Source organism: Microcebus murinus, chromosome 8 (genome assembly GCF_040939455.1).
Source record: "Microcebus murinus isolate Inina chromosome 8, M.murinus_Inina_mat1.0, whole genome shotgun sequence".
Lineage (NCBI taxonomy): Eukaryota > Metazoa > Chordata > Mammalia > Primates > Cheirogaleidae > Microcebus > Microcebus murinus.
Window position 1 is genome coordinate 89,753,423 of NC_134111.1, and position 23,344 is coordinate 89,776,766.

At 54.9% G+C, this 23,344-nt stretch overlaps 1 protein-coding gene across 7 annotated transcripts in view; it reads left to right on the forward strand.

The window, feature by feature from the left end:
* Positions 1–7,277: 7,277 nt before the first annotated feature.
* SPEG (striated muscle enriched protein kinase) overlaps positions 7,278–23,344 on the forward strand; it is a 55,794-nt gene continuing 39,727 nt past the window's right edge. For 2 of the 7 annotated variants that reach the window (XM_076005968.1, XM_076005970.1), the window contains exons 1-7: positions 14,034–14,110; positions 15,131–15,173; positions 16,029–16,058; positions 16,648–16,737; positions 16,822–17,158; positions 19,904–21,207; positions 23,061–23,204. In XM_076005968.1, the coding sequence (XP_075862083.1) occupies positions 14,078–14,110; positions 15,131–15,173; positions 16,029–16,058; positions 16,648–16,737; positions 16,822–17,158; positions 19,904–21,207; positions 23,061–23,204 (1,981 nt within the window). In that variant the 5' untranslated portion in view covers positions 14,034–14,077. Of the gene's footprint in view, positions 7,788–14,033; positions 14,111–15,130; positions 15,174–16,028; positions 16,059–16,647; positions 16,738–16,821; positions 17,159–19,903; positions 21,208–23,057; positions 23,205–23,344 lie in introns of those variants that run through there. The other 5 variants (XM_012740151.3, XM_076005969.1, XM_012740154.3 and 2 more) reach the window with 4 other exon arrangements.

The window sequence follows — 23,344 nt, forward strand, 5'->3', positions numbered from 1 at the left end:
AAAAACCAGAAATACCTCCTGGTAGGCTCCACTTCCCAGACTGCCCCTTTATGCCCCTGACCCCACCTTCAGATCAGCAGGGCCAGGGGGCACCACCTGCTGTTCTTTTCTAAGAACATGCTGCTCCCTACCTACTGGCTCTGAAGTTGGGCTTCCTCAGTCCCTTCTCCAAAAAAACTAATGGCCTTGGGTTGGGCACAGTGGCTCACACCTGTAATCCTAGCACTCTGGGAGGCCAAGGCAGAAGGACTGCTTGAGCTCAGGAGTTTGAGACCAGCCTGAGCAAGAGCGAGACCCCATCTCTACTCTAAATAGAAAAAAATTAGCCAAACAACTAAAAATAGAAAAAATTAGCCGGGCACGGTGGCGTGTGCCTGTAGTCCCGGCTACCCGGGAGGCTGAGGCAGGAGGATCACTAGAGCCCAGGAGTTTGAGGTTGCTGTGAGCTAGGCTGACCCCAGGGCACTCTAGCCCAGGCAAGACAGTGAGATTCTGTCTCAAAAAAAAAAAAAAAAAAAAAGTGCTAATGGTCTCATTCCATTAACCCTTTCTAAGACCGTTTTATACACAGGGGCCAATTCAAGAAAAGTAATATTCTAAAAAATGGAAAGATCTATTCTGTGCTTGGATAGGAAGGGTCAATACTCCAAAGGTGCCAATTCATCCTCCATTCCTTTATAATTTCAATGCAATGCAATCTCAATCAAAGTACCAAAGGAATGTTAAAAGAACTGGGGAAGATGGGCAGGATGGGGGTTGGGAGACATAGGACATACAAAAAAATATTATGAATCCGGGATAAAACATTGAAATGTGAGGTAATGATAACTAAAACAGATTTGTTAATGAAGAAGAAATATACAAATATTAATGGAAAAAATAATGTTTAAACAAGACTCATATACATATGAGATACACATACATTAAAGGAAGCATTTCAAATCTGTAGGAAAACCTTAATAATTCAATATAGGGTTTGGGGGGCAATTGGGTAGCCAAGGGGTGCAGTGGCAGCAGAAGTGAAGGCTGTCTCTCTTTTACTCCTTCCAGAAAATACATTCTAGTAGACCAAAGATTTAGGAAACTTGATGGATCCAAGCAGACCTTCCAGATTTAAGGGATTATCCTTAAAAGGAGATGGGAAGAGGGTAGAGATCACAAAGATAATAAACTCAGTCTGTAGGTGAAATAAACCTAATAGAATTTTACTCTTCAAGTCCCTCATGTGACATTCCAAACTGGCTTTTCAAGAAACTTCCAAAAGCCTTTCTGGTGTCTCTTTCTCTGCTTCCTTTGATGCAGCCCTCGCTCACAAGTCGCTCCTTGCTCTAAGAAGGGCCCCTTTCCCTGATATTCTTCACCTTTGCCCTGGGAATACCTAGGGGCTACATGCCAGGTCCCCCCACCCTGCCACTGGTGACTCGTGGTCATTTCCTTCGCCGCCAGTGCTCAAGCAGGGTGAACGGACCCCAGAACTACCCAAGTCCACCTGTAGAGAAACTCCATAATGCCCCTCACAGAAAATGAAATTGGAAGTAGCATTTCCAGTGTCTTCATGCTGGGATGGAGGAGGAGGGATGGGTAAGGGGCTTTTCCTTGTGCCTGTTGTGGGCCCTGGACCTGAGCTGGCCTCTGTGAGGGAGACATCTGGGTGGGGCTGGGCCAGGTGGATAAGAGGTAGTGTGTATCTGTGAGTAGTTTCTGGAGTTTTTGGCTCCCTCCTCTTTCCCCTGAATGAGTTAAGAGCACTCATCTGTCCCACAAGGAATAAAGGGACATGTAGGTCAGGGAAGGTTTTGAAAGCAGCAGCCCCCTGAAAACCATGCTTCAGTACAGACTAGTCACTAAGGTGGAGGAAATGTAAGAATCTTAGACTCTCAGAGTCAGACCTCAGAAGTCTCCCAGGAAATGACCTTCACAGTGCAGAAACCCCCTTCCCAGGGCTGGGCGAGGGGGCTCACGCCTGTAATCCTAGCACTTCGGGAGGCCAAGGCAGGAGGATCGCTTGAGCTCAGGAGTTCAAGACCAGCCTGAGCAAGACTGAGACCCTGTCTGAACTAAAAATAGAAAAATTAGCCAGTATTATGGTATGCTCCTGTAGTCTCAGCTACTTGGGAGGCTGAGGCAGGATTGCTTGAGTCCAGGAGTTTGAGGTTGCAGTGAGCTATTAATATGATGAGGCCACTGCACCCCACCTGGGGTGACAGAGCGAGACTCTGTCTCAAAAAAAGAAAAGAAAAGAAAAGAAATCTCCTTTTCAGTCTTGCCCCAACATCCTTGGTGAGCATTCATCAAACTGCCTAAATGTCACCAGTGTCAGAGGACTCCCTGCTTCTATGGTGGCCCCTTCCAGCTGGGAGCAACTCTGAAAGAAAGCCCTTCCTTATCAACAGACCTGTCTCCTATGACTACTACCCACTTGTCCTCAAAGAGTGGCCCAGAGCCACTCTCTGTCCCCCAGGGGGAGGTATTTTCTGAGCAAAGCCTTTCTGGAACTAGAAATTCTGGTTTGTAAGCTTTGCCTATCTCCTTGGGAGCTGGACAGTGACCCAAGGAACCCAGGGAATGGACAAAAACAAACCAAACCAAACACCAAAACAGATTTGGGTCTCATGTAGTCGTATACACACAACCAGATCTTCAATGTACCCCTCCCACAACAATCCCCCATTGCCTCCATGGTAAAAGCTCTCCCTGTTCCTGGAGATGCTCTAGTGTCTTCTGTTTTATGCCCGTTTTATGCACAGGGGCCAATTCAATAAAAGTAATATTCTAAAAAATGGAAAGATCTATTCTGTGTTTGGATAGGAAGGCTCAGTACTCCAAAGGTGCCAATTCATCCTCCATTCCTTTATAATTTCAATGCAATGCAATCTCAATCAAAGTACCAAAGGAAAATGTTAAGAGAACTGGGGAAGATGGGCAGGATGGGGGTTGGGAGACATAGGACATACAAAAAAAAAATTATGAATCACGGGATAAAACATTGAAATGTGAGGTAATGATAACTAAAACAGATTTGTTAATGAAGAAGAAATATACAAATATTAATGGAAAAAATAGTGTTTAAAGCAAGACTCATATACATATGAGATACACATACATTAAAGGAAGCATTTCAAATCTGTAGGAAAACCTTAATAATTCAATATAGGGTTTGGGGGGCAATTGGGTAGCCAAGGGGTGCGGTGGCGGCAGAAGTGTTCAAGACTCTGAACATTGGAAAATAAGAGGGCACAGAGGACTGATCAGCTTCCCACTGAACCCAAGGGACCAGGCCCAGACCAGCTCTGGCCCCACTGGGTAGGGGAGCAGGAACGATTGTGGAGGTAGATAGGTCCATATGCCAGGAGCTGAGAGCTCAGTGGGCATTTTCCTACACTGTCTGTCCACTCTGGATACCTTCCCACCCCTGTCCCTTGAGACCCCTGCCCCATTCTACCCATGCACTTCCTCCCACCTTCCTTTCACCACCTGGAGCACATATGCAAATGCACCAGTGACCTTTGATTTAACACCTAAAATGTCAGCTACTCAAGCATAGGGTTTTTATCCATTTTATTCACTACTCTATCCCCGTGCCCAGAAGAGTGCCCAGAAGAATAGTAGGTACTCATTAAATATATAAATATTTGCTGAATGAATACCTACTAAGCACTTTTACTCACTTTTCTCTAAATTAAATATTCACCAGGAAGGGCTGATGGCCTCCAATTTATTCACTGACTTAATGAACATTTACTGAGATTTTCCTGTGTGCCAGGCAAATGGTACATGGCACAGCTTGAAGAAATGCTCCATGGCCCAGAGAGGTGGGGTGACCTGCCAAGGTCACACAGCAGTGTGTAGCAAAAGAAGACTGGGCCCTCAGGCTCCTTGGCCTCTGGAGCCAGGATCTCTTTCCATGACACCATAGGCTTGTGATCGAAAGGCAGGGCAGACTGGCAGCACACACACCCAGCCTGGCGCCAGCCCACGGGCACTGTGGGGCCCATGCAAAGGGACAGACAAGTGTCTGGCAGCCAGCTGCCCTGGGTGACCAGCCTGGCCAGAGCCCTAACTGCTTTCAGCTGTCACAGCTAGTGGGGGCTCCTCCCAGGAGAGGGCGCCAGTGACCTGCATGGGCCTGTGCCCTCCCTACCTAGGCCCACAGACCCCTAGTGCAAATCGATGAATGCCCCAATTACAGATCTATGAAGGCATAAGACAAGCTGTGTTCCAGGCTCTGTGCCAGGCCCTTTTAAATAGTTAATATTCATTTTAATATTTAATATAATAATTTAATACCATCACAACAATGTAAGTCAGATCATGTAATTCTTATGCTCAAAGCTCTGAGATGACTTCACTGGGAATGAAAGTGTTATGACTCACAAGATGCTAGGCCATCTGGCCCCTGCTACCTGTCTGACCCATTTCCCTTCACTCTCCCCGCCCTGTCCCCGCAGCCTCCCTGGCCTTCTGTCTCTTCTCGGAGGCGTATTTCCACCTCTGTCTGAAGCGGTCCTTCCCAGAGGCTTGCATTATTTCCTTCCTTACTACAGATTGGCTCAAATGTTCACAGGGAGGCCAACGCCAACCACCCTGTTTGAAAGCGCAATCTCCCACCCCACTTGCAACCCCTGGCAAGCTTACCCTGTCCATAGTACTCTGTCCATAGTACTCATCTCCTTCTAAAATCTTTACAATTTCTTTATTTCTTTATATTTGGTGTTTGTCTCTCTTCTCAAATATAAGCAACACGGGGGCAGGAATCCTTGTCTGTTTTGTTCACTGCTACATCTCTAGTCCCTACTACCGTGCCAGGCAGGACCTCAAAAATGTCTGTTGAATGAATGAATAAATAATCCTGAATTGGGCTACCTGAATACTGTAGATAGATGAGGAAACTGAGGCTTAGAGACATTAATTGACTAGCTTAAGATCACATGGTTAATTTATTCAACCAACCAACTAACGAGCCAACATTTATAGACTACCCTCTGCATTCCACGCAAATCTGTTAGACACAATGTTGTGTGGCTCTGGGTTATTAGCTTTTAAAAAGTCTCTATTCCTTTGTTCTTGATGTATCATCTGTTTGCAATGCCTTCCTCCACATTTTTACCTTTTAAAATTCAATTTACATTTTAGAATTCAATTCATCATCAGTGGTTGCCAGGGGTTGGCGGAGAAGGGTGTGGTTGACTACAAAGGGGATGCACAAGCGAATATTTAGGGTAATGGAATTGCTCTGTGTGGTCCCAGGATGCATGATTCTATGCATTTGTCAAATCCCGGAGAACTGCACATCGCAAAGAGTAAGCTTTAATGTATGCAAACTAAAAAAAAATATTCCTCAAGACTCTTAATAAATATATATATAATTCAGTGTTTAAATTGTATCTTCTGCATCCTCTCCAAACACATGCGCACGCGCACACACACACACACACACACACACACACACTTTGACTTCAGTAGCCAGAATGAGTGTGGGGGTGAGGAGGCAAGGTTAAAGGTATTCTTCTCTGTTATTGTTCCTTTCAGCCTTCTCAGGCTTCATTCCTCAGAGCTCAAGGTCAGGAGGCCTGGGTCTCCCATCTGGACTTTTTTTTTTTTTTTTTTTTGAGTGGAGTCTTGCTGTGTTGCTCAGGCTGGAGTGCAGTGGCATGATCATAGCTCACATAGCTCACTGCAGCCTTGAACTCTTGGGCTCAAGCAATCATCCTGCCTCAGCCTCCCAAGTAGCTAGGACTACTAGCTAATTTTTTTTTGTCCAGGTCTTGCTATGTTGCCCAGGCTGGTCTCAAACTCCTGGCCTCACGTGATCCTCCTGCCTTGGCCTCCCAAAGTGCTGGGATTTCATGTGTGAGTCAATGCACTCTGGCTTTTTTTTTAAAACTTGGGATAACTGTAGATTCACTTGTGGTTATAAGAAGTAATACAGAGAGATCCTGTATACTCTTCACCTGGTTTCCCCCCATGGTAATAACATCTTGTATAACTATAGTACAGCATCACAACTAGGAAAGTGACATTGGTACAGTCCACCCACCTGCTTCCGATTTTACCAGTTTTACATGCATTCTTTAGTGTGTGTGCGTGTTAGTTCTATGCACGTTTGTCACTTGTGTAGATTCATGTGACCGCCACCACTGTCAAGATGTAGGACTGTCTATCACAAAGGTCCCATCTGGACTTTTAAAAGCAGTAAGGTCCTGTACTGATGTTTCTCAAACTGCAACCCTTAGACACATGAGAGTCAGCTGGGCCATTTGTTAAATGTGCAGATTCCTGGACCCTCCCCAGCTCACCCAGCTGAACCAGCGTCTCTGGGGGTGGGACAGGGAATCTGGAATTTTAACAGGCACCAGCCTTGGAGAACCAAGCTGTAACTGGCTTTCATCTCTCTCCACCCTCCACGAAGGGATCCTCCTAATACACCCCTCCGACCATGGTATTCTCCTGCTTAAAACCCTGGTGGCGCCCCCTAACGTCCGGGTAGAGCCCTTAGCAACCAAGGCCTCCTCCGTCAAGCCCCACCTCCCTTTCCTCCACTCACCCCACCCACTGCGGTTCCATCCCGCCAAACCCCTCTGATTCCAAGACCGCGCCGTCTGCTTTCATCATGCTCGTTTTGTTCATGGTGTTACTTCTGCCTGGAATGTCCTGCCGATTCTTTTCTGCCTGTTGCAACCCTATTCGACTATCCATTTTTATAGATGAGGACTCGGAGGTTGAGAGAAGTTTGGTATCACCCAGCGAGTAAGGGCAGGACCAGCTGGGAGCCAGAATCCACCTGACTCCCAGACTCCTGGTCTTACTGTTCACCGGCTGTAATGGAGCGGCTGGGCGAGGCGACTGGTCCCTCTTTTGGGGCTGTCCACTCACCTCCACTTGGGCCTGCCTGCCTATCCACCTCGCAGGCACCTCACCAGCCCGGTTCCTCGTCCTTTCCCCCAGCCGCCTGAGCAGGGACCTGGGGCCTGAGACGAGGGAGGAAGGAAAATGGGATTGAGCCCAGGGGTAACCCGACTCCCCCCGTGGGTGGGCTGGGGTGCTGCAACACTATGGGGGAGGGGCCTGGAAGAAATCCCCAGAAGCTCACTTAAGCCTGGGCTGGCGATGGGGGCTCCTGGAGGCAGAGAAGGAGCCCAACAGAGTCAAGTCCCTCCTCTACTGCCCCCTCCCTCCACAGCTCCCTCGCAACCCGAGCCGGGGGGCCTAAAAATAGCCCCCAGGCGCAACCGCCGGCCGCCCTGGTGACCTTCTGGGTAGCACAGGCCGAAGGCGGGCGGGCAGCAGGAAGGCAAGCCGCCGGCCCCCCAGACTCGTCTCCCTGGGCACCATCCCGCGGGTGCCCCCGTGGCCGCCCAGTTCCGGCGTCCCCCCAGCCCAGCTCTCAGAGGCCATGCAGAAAGCCCGGGGTACGCGAGGCGAGGACGTGGGCACGAGGGCACCCCCCAGCCCCGGGGTGCCCCCGAAGAGGGCCAAGGTGGGGGCCGGCGGCGGGACCCCAGCGGCTGTGACCGTGGCCGGGGCGCCCGTCTTCCTGCGGCCCCTGAAGAACGCGGCGGTGTGCGCGGGCAGCGACGTGCGGCTGCGGGTGGTGGTGACCGGGACACCCCGGCCCAGCCTCAGCTGGTTCCGGGATGGGCAGCCCCTGCCCGCGCCGACCCCTGAGCCCAGCTGCCTGTGGCTGCGGAGCTGCGGGGCGCAGGACGCCGGCGTGTACAGCTGCAGGGCCCAGAACGAGCGGGGCCAGGCCTCCTGTGAGGCTGCTCTCACGGTGCTGGAGGTCGGAGGTAATGGGGAGGTGGGGGCCGCGCCCGGCGGGGTGGGCTGCTCAGAGGTAGAGAAAGGCTGCCGGGGCCACGTGGAGGAGGTACCTACAGGTTCCTCTACCACCTTCTTCCAGGTGTCCTGGCTTAGCAGCTGCAATGGCCCAAAAGTGCACATCCAGAGCAAAGTACAGGGAACAGGGGGTCAAGGTAGAGAGGCTCTCCACAGGCAGGTCAGAGGTCAAGGGGCAGCAGTTGCAAGCCAAGCCCAAGACCCACTCAGGCCTCTTGGGGAATTTCCTGGTGGAAGTGCTCCCCCTTCCCCTGCAGAGAGAAGCCTCCTGGGAGAAATGGGCGTTGGCTCCAACAATTTAAATTTGAGACACCTTCTCCCATCAGCCCCTTACAGGCCTGTGTGTGTCTGGAGAAGGGGGCCCTCTCCCCTGGTCCAGGCTGTGCTGTTGAGGGGATGGGCCAGAGCTCCTCACACACCATTGCTATGGCAGGGCCGGTGTGGACAGCACCAGGCTTCATGGAAGAGGCCAGCGAGTGGACGTGTATGAATAGGGTCCAAGACATCAGGGGGCAGAGCCAGAGCTAGGGCCTTGTGGGCATGAATGGAGGTGGGTGCTTGTATGTGCACGTGCACACGCATGTGTGTGCACACTGCAGAGGGCTCTGGACTGTGTATTGTACAAACAGACGAGGGACAGGGGTATGTGGGGTTGGTCTGGAAAGCCCATGAACCATGTCTACCAGAGGTTCCAATGTTCAGAGCACTTAGAAGAGGGATGTTCCAGGCCAGTGCTCAAGCCCCTGCCCACGTGGGGCAGATTCCAGGGTGGAGTGTGAAGGAATGGCTGAGGGTCCGAGGTAGAAGGGGAGGAGCAGGAGCCTGAGCTTGTGCTCACAGTCCTGCTGGGGTTGGCATGGATGCCAGGCCAGGGCTATCCATCCTATGTCTGTTTGGGGGCTTCCTTTTTTATTTCCTTAGCCCCTGAGTTAGCCAAGTGGTTCTTCTGTAGGCCATCAAGACAGAGCCTCAGCAGGCTGAGCCTTGAGAAACTGAATTCAGAGGAAATGGGCTACAGGAAATGCACAGGAAATGTCCTGTGCATTTTTAAGAGGGACACATCACTTCAGCTGGCTGGTGTCATGGAGGGGTAAATCCTCAGAGGCTGGGAAGGAGGCACAGGGATAAAGGCACTCAGCAGCTGGAGGGGAAAGAAGGTGCTGGGGTGCTGCCGAGTCAGGAGAAGGAGCAGGGCCCGACTCCCACCACCCCTCTCCCACGGGCCCAACCCCTCAGAGTCTCTGCCACCAGGCCTGGGCCAGCGAGGGCCAAGGCTGGCTTCTCCTGGTTGGCTTAGTACCTGGGCAGGTACAGGCTTCTCCAGCCTGGGGTCAGGCCATGCGGTGTGTCCTAGCATACTTCTGAGCTGGAGAACAAGTGGACTTCTTGGGGACCTCAGCTCTGGTCCCCTCAGGGGAAAAGGCACTGAAAACAGAACATAAAGGGAAAGATATATAAATTGATGAGAATAGGACTAGGAGAGAGAGATATTAGGGAAGGGAAAGAAAGGGCCGAGAAGGAGAGTAGTGGTCATAATGTTTGTTTGGAGTTGGAAAGGACCACAGAGAACTGCAGCCCCAAACACTTCCTTTTACAGGTGAGGACACTGGGGACCAGAGGAGAGGGCAATCTGCCCAAGATATACTAATCTAGTTATAGACAGAGCTAGATAGGACCATCCCAGAGCTAAGAACCCAGTCCTGGTTTGGGCCCTGGGGGCTTTGTACTACTAGAGAAGTTCCAGACAGTGGGGAGACAGGAAAAGAGAGGGAGGAAGAGTTGTCTAATATTTGGGGAGTAGCCACTACATGATTGGCATTTCCGGAGATGGGAGCCTCCTGGTCTGCCCTGGTCCCTCAAAATGTGGGGAGTGATGAGGTGCAAGAGCCCCTCAGCAGGACTGTTTTCTTAGGCCCTCTGTGGTATGGCCAGCAAAGCTGAGCCCTTGCTGGGCATACCCAGGTGGACAGTGTCCAGGCTGGGCTGGGCTGGTGGAACAGCAGCCTTGAGAGGCTTGGGATGAGAAAAGAGCCCTGGGTGCTGTTGGGCTGGATCTGGGATCTTTTGACATTCATGTTAGAATACAAAGAGGATTGGGCTGCAGCAAGTCACATTTCAGAACATGTCCTGCTTGTACAGATAGAAGGTGGCAGGACAGGTGGAAGCCTCAGTCTGTCCCACTGCCCAGAACCACATGCATAATTATTACGCCTCCCCTACTTGATTTGAGGCAGGGAGGGACTTTCTTTGGTGATGTTGGGGGACTGACTGGGTGAGTCTGGCTTCCTCCCCCTTCTTTTGCCCATCCCCCTACCAGCCCCAGCCCAGTGACAGCTCCTGGTCCAGGCAGCTGGGCAAGCTGCTGGGCATTGCTCAGACTTACTCATGGAAAACTTTCTTGGTTGGAAGCAACAACAGGAGGACTTCAGGGTACTCGAGGAAGCCAAGCAAGGACCTGGCTGCAGAGGGAAGGACACAGTTTTCTGGCTGGGGTTGCTCTGGATCAGCAAGACAGGCTGATGCTAAGGCTCTTGGCACTGTTGAAGCCTGAGTTGTTAGCTCAAGGATGGGGGGATATTGGCATGGTTCTAGAAGATTGGGCCCCAAGGAAATGAGTGGGTTATGGGCTGGAGAGTTTGGAGGATGGGAAACTGGAGTGATGGTGCTGGGATTTGGGGATGTAGAAATGAGGAAAGGATAGGAAACAAAGGAGATGAAGATGGCAGAAGTGCAGGATACTTGTAGAAGCCTTAACATGTGTAAGGGGCCCTATCTCATTTAATTATTTAATCTTCAAACTCTAGGTTACTACTATGACCATTATTCATATAAGAAAACTGTGGTTCAAAGAGGATATTTACTCAAGGTCCCATGGTTAGCGAGGTGGCAGAGCTGGGTTGAAGGCCAGGTGTCTGGGTCTGGGTCCACACTGCCTGTCCACAGAAAGAGAAGTGTGCAAAGAAGACTAAGTCAAGGATGTGTCATCATCACCGTCCTTCTCCTGTCAGAACCCATCTTCTGGCCCAGTCTCCAAGATAGGCAGTCTTCTCTTTCAAAATGTCAGGCTCCCACATGCATAGGCTGAGAAGCCATGTGCAAATCACATGACCAGAGCAAGTGCTACCCTCAAAGCTTGGGGCATGCGTGGCTGAAGGGGAGACCTGTACTAAAGGGTGGTTGGTAAGAAGGGCAGCCAAGAAGCTCAGCCAAGAGAAGGGGCAACATGATGATGCTCAGACTGTGTGTTAGCTGGTGTCTCATAGCCAGGGTCTGGAAGATTCTAGTGTCAATCAGAAGTGTCAAAGGTCAACAGATGGTAGTGAATCATTCTGGGGACTTGAAGGCAGGGAGGGGAGAGGTTAGAGATAGGAGAGAGGGCCAATTGAGGCAAGGGAAAGGTGTGAAATGCACCAGAACCCTTGTTGAGGAATATTCTGAAGTTATCGTATTTTTCACCTGGAATTTGGAATGTCTGAATAAAAAGTCAGGCAGAAACTGGCATGGAGTTGGGAATGGGTATGGAGAGTGTCAACATCCATTCATGCCCAGTGCCAGTCAGGGAGAAGAGGACGGGCCATGAAGCAGAGGGAACTCTGGGAAAAAAGAGGAGCCCAGAGGGCCACCTCTCTCCCCAAGTCCACCAAAGCCCGTGCAGGAAACACGGGAAGATCCTGGGTAGAAGGGGAGATGGTCACTTCTCCAGCTCTTTCTTGGGAAAGGGTCAGGACAGAGAAAGGGGAAGGCTGGGTGGGTGGAACAGTTCCAGGAAGATTTACTGTCCTCACCTCCACCTTTCCTCACACTCTCCACCTGCAGCTTGACCCCGCCCCATATTTATTGAGTGTCTATTATGTGCCAGTTACTGTTCTAGGTGTTTGGGGTACATGTGTGGGGGGAGAAGGACCAAAATTCGTGTCCTCCAGGAGATTACTTTCTAGTGAGGGAAGAGAGACAATATGCAAAAAATATAGCAAACAAGTAACTTATACAGTATTTCAGAAATACAGAACAGGGTAGTAAGTGAGGGGAAGGAAAGAGAAACTGAACCCAGGACGGACAGAGAGGAGACAAAGGGGAGGAGAGCAGGTGTGTGTGGCTCAGAGGAGCGTCTGGGTGAGAGATTAGGCATGACATGAGGACTTGGGTTTTCTCTGGTTAAGTGGAAAAGCTGGCAGTGAAGAAATTGGAAGTCTGGGTTTGGGGAGTGGCAGGGGGGGCATGGCTGCCAGTCACGGGGGAAAAATGGGGCAATCTGGGGCCGGCAAAGGAGGCCCATCCTGAGACCATGTCCCAGGCCAGCCCTTCAGGGGTGAGCACTGCCGGCTCAGAGCAGGAACACAGAATCCTGCCGGCCTGTCTTGGGCCCAGCTGTCCCGTCACTCACGCCCGCTGCCCATTGGTTATTTTTGCTAAGGAATGTGCCAGCCCCTCGGATTCTCCTGGCCAACAGGGGCTCAAGTTACCTCCCCTCCCCAACTCAGCTCCCTCATCTGTGAGTGGGTGTGTTTGGGGGTGGACAGGGAACGCGCCTGTGGCTGTGCAAGGTCCTCTCACTGAAACTAGTATGGACACACCTGTGTACCCTCTTAGCGCATGTCCCCATTCATGTGTCTGTATGTGAAACATTTGCCTCTGGTGGTCTGGGAAACAACACCTGTATGCACCGAGAATATTCAAGGCATGACCTTAATTTTTAAAATAAAGGGTCCACAAACTCAAATAACCTCAGGAGCCAAGTAGAAACTGAAAATGAGGGAGGTGCCATTGTCAGCATGCTTCCCGAACACTGCACAGGCTGAACAAAACTCATTGGTCTGTCCCTGTATTTATTTTAGACCCAAGATTTAAAGAAATAAGGTTAGGGGGACTCACTGACCCATCAGCATGTGAGACTTTATGGCATAGCGACCAAGAACCCTGTCACAGTGCCTGGGTTAACATCCTGGCTCCCTCAATGTATTGGCTGTGTGACCTTGAGCAAATAACTATCTGCCTCAGTCTCCCCCCTCTTGTGAAGATTAAATGAGTTTATTCATAGAAGTGCTTAGCACAATGCCTGGTACATACCAAGCATGTAGTAAGTGTCCATAATTACTCAGAAACCAGGAAAGGCACTACCTGTGCATGCTGGGATGGGAATTCCTATCTGATGGACAAATGGAGTCTTAGAACCTGTATGGCTTTGGCTAAGTGTAGTACTTCTTTGAGCCTCAGTCGCTTCTCAGTTAAATGGGTATAGGTTTCAAGCTCACCAGGTTGTTGTGAACGAGGTAACATTTGTAAACTGCCTGGCACTTAGTAACTGCTAAAGAAACTTAGCTATGATGATTATGGGGGGTGGGAGGATAGAATTTTGTGTGAGCAAAGTGTGCATGGTGCTTAGCAGGGCAGGGGTGGGGGGTGGGGAGGGACACAGAAAAAATGGTGAGTGAACTCACCTGTGTGTGAGAACATGGGTGGACTCTTGTGGATGACAGGAGTACCTCTGAGCATCCTAGTTTGTGTGTGTGTGTGAATGTAAGGGGGGTTAGGGACCATGCGGGGACATCAAGAATCTCCAGGTCAAGCCCTTTCTGGCTTTCCTGAGGAGCCTGGGGGTTTTCATAACCTGAGTCCATGTCAGCACGGAGTCCCTTTCCCCAGGGACCCCTGCCCTGCGTCTGACCCGGGCGCCCCCATCCGGCGCCTTGCTCTGCGGCCGGTTGGGTACTGCCTGGCACAGTGTACGTGTGCGCATGTTTGTGGAGTGAGCAAGTCAAGATGCTGCTGACCTTCCAGAGAGGCCCCGCGGGAGGAGCTGGGGGTGGCGAAAAAGGCTGCATTGGGCTGCCAATGAGAGAATGGCCTGACCTAGGGGCCCCTGAACCCTTTCTGTGCCTCAGTTTCCCCATGTGCCCAGGGAGCGGGAGGCAGATGCAGGGTGGGGGTGCACGGCTCTCAGCCCTAGGAGGGACCCGGTGATGGTGCTGGGAGGCAGGTGAGGGCCGTCCCAGGTGACGCAGGGGGACAGGAAAGGGAAGGGGAGCCAGGTGGGGTGCAGGCTGGCAGGGGAGGGGCGAGCTCGGGCGCCGCAGCCGCTACCGCCTTACCCACTCCCGGGCTCCCGAGGCCCCAGGCTCCTTCCGCCACCCGCGCCGGCTCCCGCCCGCTCCCCGGCTCGCCCCCGGCCCCGCCTCCGACTCCGCCCCGCCCCCGCCCGTCCCCTCCTCGCCCGGTCGCCGGCCCGGCCCCCTCCCCCGCCATGAAGAAGCTGTGGGTGAAGAAGCGTTTCCAGGTGAGGGCTCCGGGGGCGGGTGGCGCCGGGAGGGGGCAGGGAGGGCTGGGCGCCCCAAAGGGAGGGCGGGTCATCGCGGCCAGGCCCGGGGGAGGGGGCGCTGGAGCAGCGCCTGCCCCACCCCATCCCCGCCGTGGGCGGCTGGCCAGGCGCTTTTCGGGGGGCGCCCCAGCCTGTGTCCCGAGCGTGCAGGCCCCTCCCCGCGCTGAAGGGCAGACCCTCCCAGCAATCGCCCGCAATTCCCGCGACCACCCGGGGGGTCCCCGCCGCAGGCTTCGGCGTGGAGCGCCCAGTTGCTTCTTTGCTACCTTGTCTTCCCTCGCCTCTGTCCATCCCTGGCCCCGGTCCCCCGCCCGGCCTTCCCCAGCCCCCCACTCTGGTGCCTTCCGGAGCTCCTGAAAGCAACGCACACGGATCCGCGCTGAGCTCAATAATTCCCAAGCCCTGCCCTGTCCTTTTCGTACCCGGGCCTCCTCTCTGCATTCGTGAGGCTCTAGCCCTTCGGAGACCTTACCCTCTGCCCCTGTCACCTCTCCCCAACCCACTCGACACCTATCCAGGTATCTGCCCTCCCCCCAGCAGAAATCTGTGTCCTGGTCCTTCCATCTCCCTGTCATTCTAGCACCCCCCCCCCAGTCTTCTCCTCTTTCTCCTTCTCCTCAGTCAGCCTGACTATCTTGTCTCCTGTCCTCTGTCTTGGGTGTTGCTCAGGTCCCAGGCTGTGAGCCTCTGTCCAGTGGGGAGTCCCAGCGTTCCACCCAAAGCCTGCTGTCCTCTCCTTCCTTCCCTGCTCCTCCTGGGAGCCCAGCCGGGCAGCTGGGTAGCTTGGAAGAGGGCAGAGTGGAGACATTCCCTACCTGGGAAGTGGTCGCTCTGGGTCTCTGTCCACCACCCCCCAAAACACACACACACTGGCTCCTGGAATGAGTTTCTGCTTGACATAGCAGGTTTGGTTGGGAAGCATAGGGACGTCAGGAACAAGCCTCCCTCCAACTATTCATTCTGGCTTTTCTCTTTCAGAAAACCGGCCATTCCCGCCGGGCCTTTGGCCGACTCACCCATGGTGCGTGGACTATGGGCATCCCTGCTCTAGCCCATGCCCACTCCTCTTGGTCCATGTCCCTTCATGAGGCATCAAGGCCCTGAAGACAGCTCATGAGATGTGGGACCTCCCTACACACCCCCATACTCATCTACTCACCCACCCAAGGAGGCCCCCTATGCCCGGCAGCTGAGCACAGCAGTGGGGAGGGGGCTCACTAGCACACCCTGCCATGAGCTGGGCTCCCTGTTCTCCGTCTGTAGGGCCAAGTGGGGAAGAGCTCAGTGCCATGCTTTGGCAACCAGTACATGCCTCCTGCTTGTCATGGCATCCAGAAGGAAACTGAGGCACAGACTTGACAGAGTCTGGGAAAGTTGAAAAATAAGCCCAGAAAACTTTGCTTCTAACCTAGCTACTGGGCGTTTTTAAGGACTATTCCACAGTAGAAGAGGGATCTTGAGGAAGGTGTCTGTCACATCATGATGAGGGGGTTGGCTTGCAAGGAGAGGTCAAAGCACGATGCAGATGTAATAGAGAGTGGGCCTGACCCCTAATGGGAAGCCTGGGTCTGTGGCTGGGCTCAGCACAAGCAGGTGTGTGTGTGTGGCCAGTGGCGACACCATCAAGTGCCAAGGGTACCAGAATCTCTGGGGCAGCTGGAATAACCAGCCCAAGCATGGGGGTTCCCCAGCGCTGGGCACATTCCAGGTGTCTCCTTCCCCCCACCCATCCCCCACACCCATCCCCACAGGGCATCTCAGGGCACTGGGTACCTCCTGCTTCCCTCTGTCCTGCCTACCCTCCATGCCCTACCCCGCAAACGCTCTGATAACAGTCTGTCCCTGTCTCTCTCCTGCTGCTCCTATGGAAGCGAAGTTTTCCGCTCCTGCAGAAAGCAAAGTTACGGTAGGAAACTGGCTCCTGCCCTAGCCCCCCACTTCTCCCTCTTCCCCACCTGGCCCTGGCCTCTCCTCACCCTGCCTCAGCTGCACCCTGATGCCTTCCAGCTGGTTTGGGGTAGAGGACAGGCTGGCCTGCGGTTGGTCGAGTGCCCTGACAGTACGACTCTGAGGTGACTCCCCTTTGTTCCTGGGGTACTGGAACCCAGACTTTAGAGCCTTGGAACCTAGGACCTTGTTATTTTGGGGGCTGCACAGGAACTCAAGCTATCACTGACAAGGGGAAGAGGGAGAGGAGATGAGGCCCTGGTAATCCATTAAGTGGTTGGGAGGGGGGATGGCAGTTTTGAGGACCTCACAGAGGCAAGGGTGAGTAGCTGGGGCCCAGAGATAGAATCAGGGCACTGGCATGGGTGGGGTTATCTTGCCCAGACTGGGCAGGGGGATGCAGGGAGCAAAAGCAGGGAGCAGACGGGGTGCTGGCAGCCCTACCAGTGATGAGATGGAGCCTGCATGGGGGAGGCAGGAGGCGACATAGGGAAGAGGTGGAGGCAGAGGGAGGAGGGCCCTGCCCACACAGACCCCTTCTTCTCCAGACTCCGAGACAGCTGAGGATGACATCAGCGATGTACAGGGGACCCAGCGCCTGGAGCTTCGGGATGACGGGGCCTTCAGCACCCCCACGGGTGAGCTCTCTGGGGTGATCAAAGAACAGGGAGGCCGGTTTCCCACCAGGGGTGCCTTGGGTCTCACAGTGCTTCTTTCTTTAGGGGGCTCTGACACCCTGGTGGGCACCTCCCTGGACACACCCCCGACCTCCGTGACAGGCACCTCGGAGGAGCAAGTGAGCTGGTGGGGCAGCGGGCAGACGGTCCTGGAGCAGGAAGCGGGCAGTGGGGGTGGCACCCGCCGCCTCCCGGGCAGCCCAAGGCAAGCACAGGCAACCGGGTCCGGGCCACGGCACCTGGGGGTGGAGCCGCTGGTGCGGGCATCTCGAGCTAATCTGGTGGGCGCAAGCTGGGGGTCAGAGGATAGCCTTTCGGTGGCCAGTGACCTGTATGGCAGCGCGTTCAGTCTGTACAGAGGACGGGCGCTCTCGATCCACGTGTAAGTAACGGCCTTACCTGGGCCTGCACTGCCCCATCTCACCACGCTGTCCTGCGCTGCCCTCACTGCTCCGTCAGCCTCCACTGTCACCCTCCACCGTCACCCTGCCCCATCCATCTCCCTGTGCACTCCTCACCCCCTTCCACTCTGTCTTCCCACACTGCTTTCTCCGCCTCCTGTGCCGTCACCACCCACGTCCTCCTGCTCCCACCTGTCCTTCCCGTGGTCTCACTGTGCCTTCCCCATGGTCTTGTGGACCCCTCTGTCCCCTCTTTGTCTCCTCCAAGATCTCCAGTTCCTCAGGGGCCCTCTCCCACCTCACCCATTCGGCCTCCAGTTGTCCCCAGGATCCCCCCCCTCGGGGGCCCCCTCCAGTGCCTGCTGTCTCAGCAGCTGCTGCCTTTTCATCTCTCTGCACATTCCTGTTCCCATGTGGGCCTTTTTCTGGGAGGAACAGAACCTTTCTGCACGGCAGCTCCCGGGAGAGCAGGAGAGAGCAGGGGAGCAAGTGAGCAACCGGGAGAGAGAAGACAGCGAGGTGGCCAGGGGCAGCTGGGGCCAGGGTCCTGCCGGAGCAGGAGGCTGTGGAGGCTGTGGGGCTGGGGGAGGGGCCAGGGGAGCGGGGGCTAGAGACTGGGCTGGGGTGGAGGTGGTGGAGGGCTGGGAGTGAAGGTGGCAGGGGCATGCAGTGATCTCTCTCATAGGAAACCCACAGGGTGGGATTCAAGGTTGTCCTGGTAGGGGGTGGTACTGGAGCGGAGGTGTTGGAGTGAGACATTGGAGCCGTTTTTGGAGATGTGGGGCTGCCAGACACAGGAGGGAGTCTATAGCACAAGGGGAATGTCTGATGATAGAGGTATTGGGGGCACCTGGGAAGCTTAGGAGGACCTGGGTTGTGATGGGCATGGGTGTGGGGGGCAGGTACTATCTTGGAGGAGAAAGAAGGGTCCTGCAGGGGAGGCTGTTTTGAGGGTGATTGTAGTGGCTAGTGGTGGGTGGGGGAGAGACTGGGGGCGGGGACAGGGGAAAGGGAGGCTCCCTTGGCTTATCCTATTGGCCTTACAAGGCGCTCCAGTGCCCTGGACTCGCCTTTCCTTCCCTGCCTTTCTTTACCAGGCCCCAGCCTGAGCCTGGAGTTGCTATGGCAACTTCGGAGGAACCCATTTCCTTAGTGATGTCTGTGGTACAGAGTCTGGCCTAGAGTGCAGAGCTGCCAGCAAGAGGCCTCCTCTGCTGTCCCCAATTTCTCTCCAGGCCTCACCCAGTTCCCAGAGGCCATTCCTCAGGGACTCAGCTGCCCCTCCCCTAGAGTAGACTGTGCCTCCCTGCAGGTGGCTGGTTGAGATTTTTCTCCCATGGGGCAGTCTGGATTGCCAGCTCCCCTTCCCCTTAGCCAGAGGTGGGTCTGCAGTGTGGCTGGCTACCACATCCCAGGAAGGCTAAAACATCCTTAAACTTGGGAACCCCTAATACTTCTGCTCATGGCTGGTACCCTATTTCTCCCCCTTCTGTGCCCCTGAAAACTCCGACATTTTAGAGGGAATAAAGGCTGAGGATTCAGACTTCCAGGGTTTCAGTTCCAGCACCAGCCATTTCCTAGCTGTGTCACTTTGGTAAGGCATTTAACCTCTTTTAAGCCTCAGCTTCTTCATCTGTGAATGGGGATAATAACAGTTCCTATCTCACAGGACTGTTGTGCAGATTAAATGACTCAATGCATTTTAAGCACTTAGTACCTGCTTGGCACACAGTAAGTATTCGATTAGCCATTTCCTAAGTTTTTATTGAGCTTTTTCTAATGTGTCCAGTATTATAATAGCTAATTCCTTTTCTTGCTAATCTTTATGTTTGATGTGTCCCCCAAGGGTCCAGATGGGGGAAACTGAGGCCCAGCTCTTGGGCATCAAAGCTCTGTTAAGGGAGAGAGGTACTCTGGGGTGACAGGCTCCTTCCCTCCTCCTCTTGGCCCACACCCCCTATTCAGGCCCACTTGGTAGTTATTTCTGAGCTGAGTTATTTCTGAGTATACTCCTTTGGGGGAGCTTCTGTGCTTCTCGGGGGCGTTTCCAAGGACTCAAGATACCTTTCCTAGGGGCAGAGCAAAGTCAAAGTTCTAATGAGGGGGTGTGGGTACCAGCACCTCCTATCAGCACTGGTGATGGTGTTAGCGATGGCTGGGGTCTGCATGGTGACCTCAGGGATGGGGCACTGCCCCCTGAAGGCTTGTGCCTGGTCCGGGAGGCAGCTACTGCTCTTCTAGGTGCCACTGTGAATGGGGTGTGTCCTGCTGAGAATGGGCAGGGGTGTGGGGCCAGCTGGAGACAGGAATGAGTGGGAGGCTGCATTCCTGAGAGGGCCCCTCCCCACCCAACCCTCCTGTCTTCTCACACCACTTCATCCTTTGGGTTCTAAGCCTCATTCTTTTCTCTCCCTCATGCTCAGTTCTGTTTCGGCTGTTTCCCAGCTTCTGGGGCTGGGGGGAGGGGGCTGGCCAGAGTCCCTGGGGCAGGGTCTGTACCTGGACCCAGCCACTAGCCCAGTCTGGTGCCAGAGCCGCCAGCCTCTCCCCAGCACCTGCTCTGGCTGTGCCCTCCTCTTGGCGGGAGGTGGGGGGAGGGGAGGGTCTGGCCCATGTCACTCACAAGCCTGCCCAGCATGCCCCACCGCCCAATTCCTGTCACAAGCTAAGAGTCTAGGAGGGGAGGCCCCCTGAATCCTCTACCCCTCTCCATCTTGGTTCTGCAGCAGCGTCCCTCAGAGCGGATTGCGCAGGGAGGAGCCCGACCTTCAGCCTCAGCTGGCCAGCGAAGCCCCGCGTCGCCCGGCCCCTCCACCTCCCTCCAAATCCGCGCTGCTCCCCCCACCGTCCCCTCGGGTGGGTAAGCGCTCCCCGCTGGGACCCAGCACCCAGCCCGCGGCCACCCCCACATCACCCCACCGGCGCACTCAGGAGCCGGTGCTAGCCGAGGACGCCACCGCCGAAGACAAGCGAGGGAAAAAGTCCAAGTCGTCGGGGCCCTCGCTGGCAGGCACGGCAGAGTCCCGCCCTCAGACGCCCCTGAGTGAGGCTTCCGGCCGCCTGTCGGCGCTCGGCCGCTCGCCCAGGCTGGTGCGCGCCGGCTCCCGCATCCTGGACAAGCTGCAGTTCTTCGAGGAGCGACGGCGCAGCCTGGAGCGCAGCGACTCGCCGCCGGCACCCCTGCGGCCCTGGGTGCCCCTGCGCAAGGCCCGCTCGCTGGAGCAGCCCAAGTCGGAGGGCGGCGCGCCGTGGGGCACGCCCCGGGCCTCGCAGGAGGAGCTGCGGGCGCCGTCGGGCAGCGTGGCCGAGCGGCGCCGTCTGTTCCAGCAGAAGGCGGCCTCACTGGACGAGCGCACACGGCAGCGCAGCCCGGCCTCCGACCTCGAGCTGCGCTTCGCCCAGGAGCTGGGCCGCATCCGCCGCTCTACGTCGCGGGAGGAGCTGGTGCGCTCTCACGAGTCCCTGCGCGCCACGCTGCATCGCGCCCCGTCCCCTCGAGAGCCAGGCGAGGCCCCGCTCTTCCCCCGGCCCTCCACTCCTAAGACCCCGCGGGCCGTGAGCCCCACAGCAGCCCAGCCTGCCCCTCCGAGCGTCGCGGGGAAGCCCGGGGACGAGCCAGGGAGGCCCAGGAGCCGCGGGCCGCTGGGCCGGACGGAGCTGGGGGACGGCCCGCAGCAAGAGGTTAGGCGTCGAGACCAGTTCCCGCTGACCCGGGGCAGAGCTATCCAGGAGTGCAGGAGCCCCGTGCCACCCGCCGCCGCCGATCCCCCAGAGGCCAGGACAAAAGTTCCCCCCGGACGAAAGCGGGAGCCCCCAGCGCAGGCGGTGCGCTTCCTGCCCTGGGCCACGCCTGGCCTGGAGGGCGTTACTGTGCCCCAGACCTTGGAGAAGAACAGAGCTGGACCTGAGGCCGAGAAGAGGCTGCGCCGCAGAGGGCCTGAGGAGGACGGTCCCTGGGGGGCCTGGGACAGCAGAGGGACCCGCAGCCAGGGCAAAGGTCGCCGGGCCCGGCCCACCTCTCCCGAGCTCGGTAAGGCCTCGGGGAGGGCCGAGAAGGTGCCTAGACCTGGGTGGGAAAGGGTTTGGGGAGAGCAAGACTGCTCTGCAGTCTGGCTTGAGGCTGCTGGTCGGCAGTGAGGATGGGTTTGCCGGAGGCGTGAACACAGACTCGAGTTTGAGTGAAGGATTGAGTGAAGTCCTTGTGCTAGAACCTGCTGCTGGTGAGGCGGACTGTTTCGTTGAGGCTGGGTGGGGCTGAGGTGTGAGTAGGGACTGGTGCCCGGATGCCTGCCATAGGTCCCTGGGTCCAGTGGCCTGCTAGGCTGTTGGCTCAAGGACCACTGATGGGGGGCGCACTGATGGGAACCTAAGGAGCCCCACCAAAGCCCCCAACTCTCTGTGGAGAAGAGATGGTATAGATGGTCTCAAATAATTTGCCAAGTCTCTGTTACAGGCAAACTTTAGGCCAGCCACCTCTACTCTGCCCTTCCCATCTCAGCACTGTCCCTGAACCATCTATAGACGCTGAGATCTGACCCGGCCTTCCCTTCCAGCCTCCTCTTTCACATCCTTGCATGTTGCACGGCTGAGCTGTGGTCCCTACACTTGCCTGCCTTTGTGTGGTCTCCCAGCATTCCCAGGGGTGATGACCAACATCACCAGCAGAAGAATGCCCGGCCCTAATGCTCATCCCCAATATCAGGTTGGGGCCCACTCCTGGAGAGAGGCAGAGGAAGCCATCCTTGACTCGCTTCCACTGCTGCCCCAGGCCAGATGCCTCTCCCCACTGCTCTCCGGAGACCCTGCCCGTATCACTTTCATTGCACTTACCACTCTGTATTTTTCTTCATCAAAATTATTTTGCATATAAGTATCACCACCTCAGAATCTTAAGAGACGATTAGGTTCCTGTCAGTTGTCCTGCTGGCCACCATTATTGCCTATCCACAACCTCATCCCAGCACTGTGTTAACAGGAACCTTAAGGATGTTATCTTGTTTCATCTGTGTGCCAGCTCTACAGAGTGTTGGGTGCTATCTCGTCCATCTTCCAGATAACAAAACTGAGGCTCAGAGAGGTTATCTAATTTGCCCACGGGTATGTAGCTGAAAAACAGCAGAATTGGGACTCTCACTGCTCTTTTGGCTACCTACATTGTCCTTTATCTAGCTTATAGAATGTCACAGTTGGAAAATACCCAGAGAGATCTGCAACAATAGAGTTTCATTATCTCTTTGTCTGTATGAGCTTCTTGTAAGCCAGGCTGCATCTTATTTCCTGTAGTGTCCCTGGTAGCCGTACAGTGCTCAATATGCAGCAAGTGCATGGTCACTTTGGTGAATGGACAGATTCAAAGCTGATTTTCATAGGCCTCTCAGAGCCCCCTGCCATTCCCTCTTTTGAAGCTGGTGGCATCAAGAATTTGACAGCTCACCATATGTTGCCCTATGACATGTTGCTTCCTATTGCTTAAGTCTTGGGATGCTGTTAGCTTGTCCTCTGACCATTTGGCAGCTTGTACCATCTTGCACCTCTCCGAGTACCTTGCATAGGGCCTGGTACACCACATGTGATGACTGATTTATGTAGAGACATACACAGCGGGGTCCCTGGCTTCCGCCAGAAACCGATGCTCTAATTGTGGACGAAGTTGAGGAACAGCCAAACTGACTGGAGTCAAGGCTGCCCTGTCCTGTTTGAGTACCCTCCTCCCAGCTTTCTTTTTTCCCTGTCTTAGGACGTTCAGGAGAGAGACCCATAACTCCCCCAGCCTCTGCCTTCTTGAAGCCCCTGTCTTTGGGCATGGCTTTCTAGGATGCAGGCTGCCAATGCTCTGTCTCCCCCTGAGTTGTCCCCTTACCCTGGCACTCCTGTGTCCAGCAGAATCTTCGGATGATTCCTATGTGTCCGCTGGAGAGGAGCCCCTGGAGGCCCCCGTGTTTGAGATCCCCCTGCAGAATGTGGTGGTGGCGCCAGGGGCCGATGTGCTGCTCAAGTGTATCATCACCGCCAACCCCCCACCGCAAGGTGAGCTCCCAGGGCTGGGGCCAGGCTGACACTGGGGGAGGGGGAAGCATTCAAGACAGGGAAGGGAGGGATGGGGAGGAGGGCAGTTATCCCCTCCAAGTGGGCTGCCCTGACTCCTGTGTGTGTGTTAAGGGAGATTT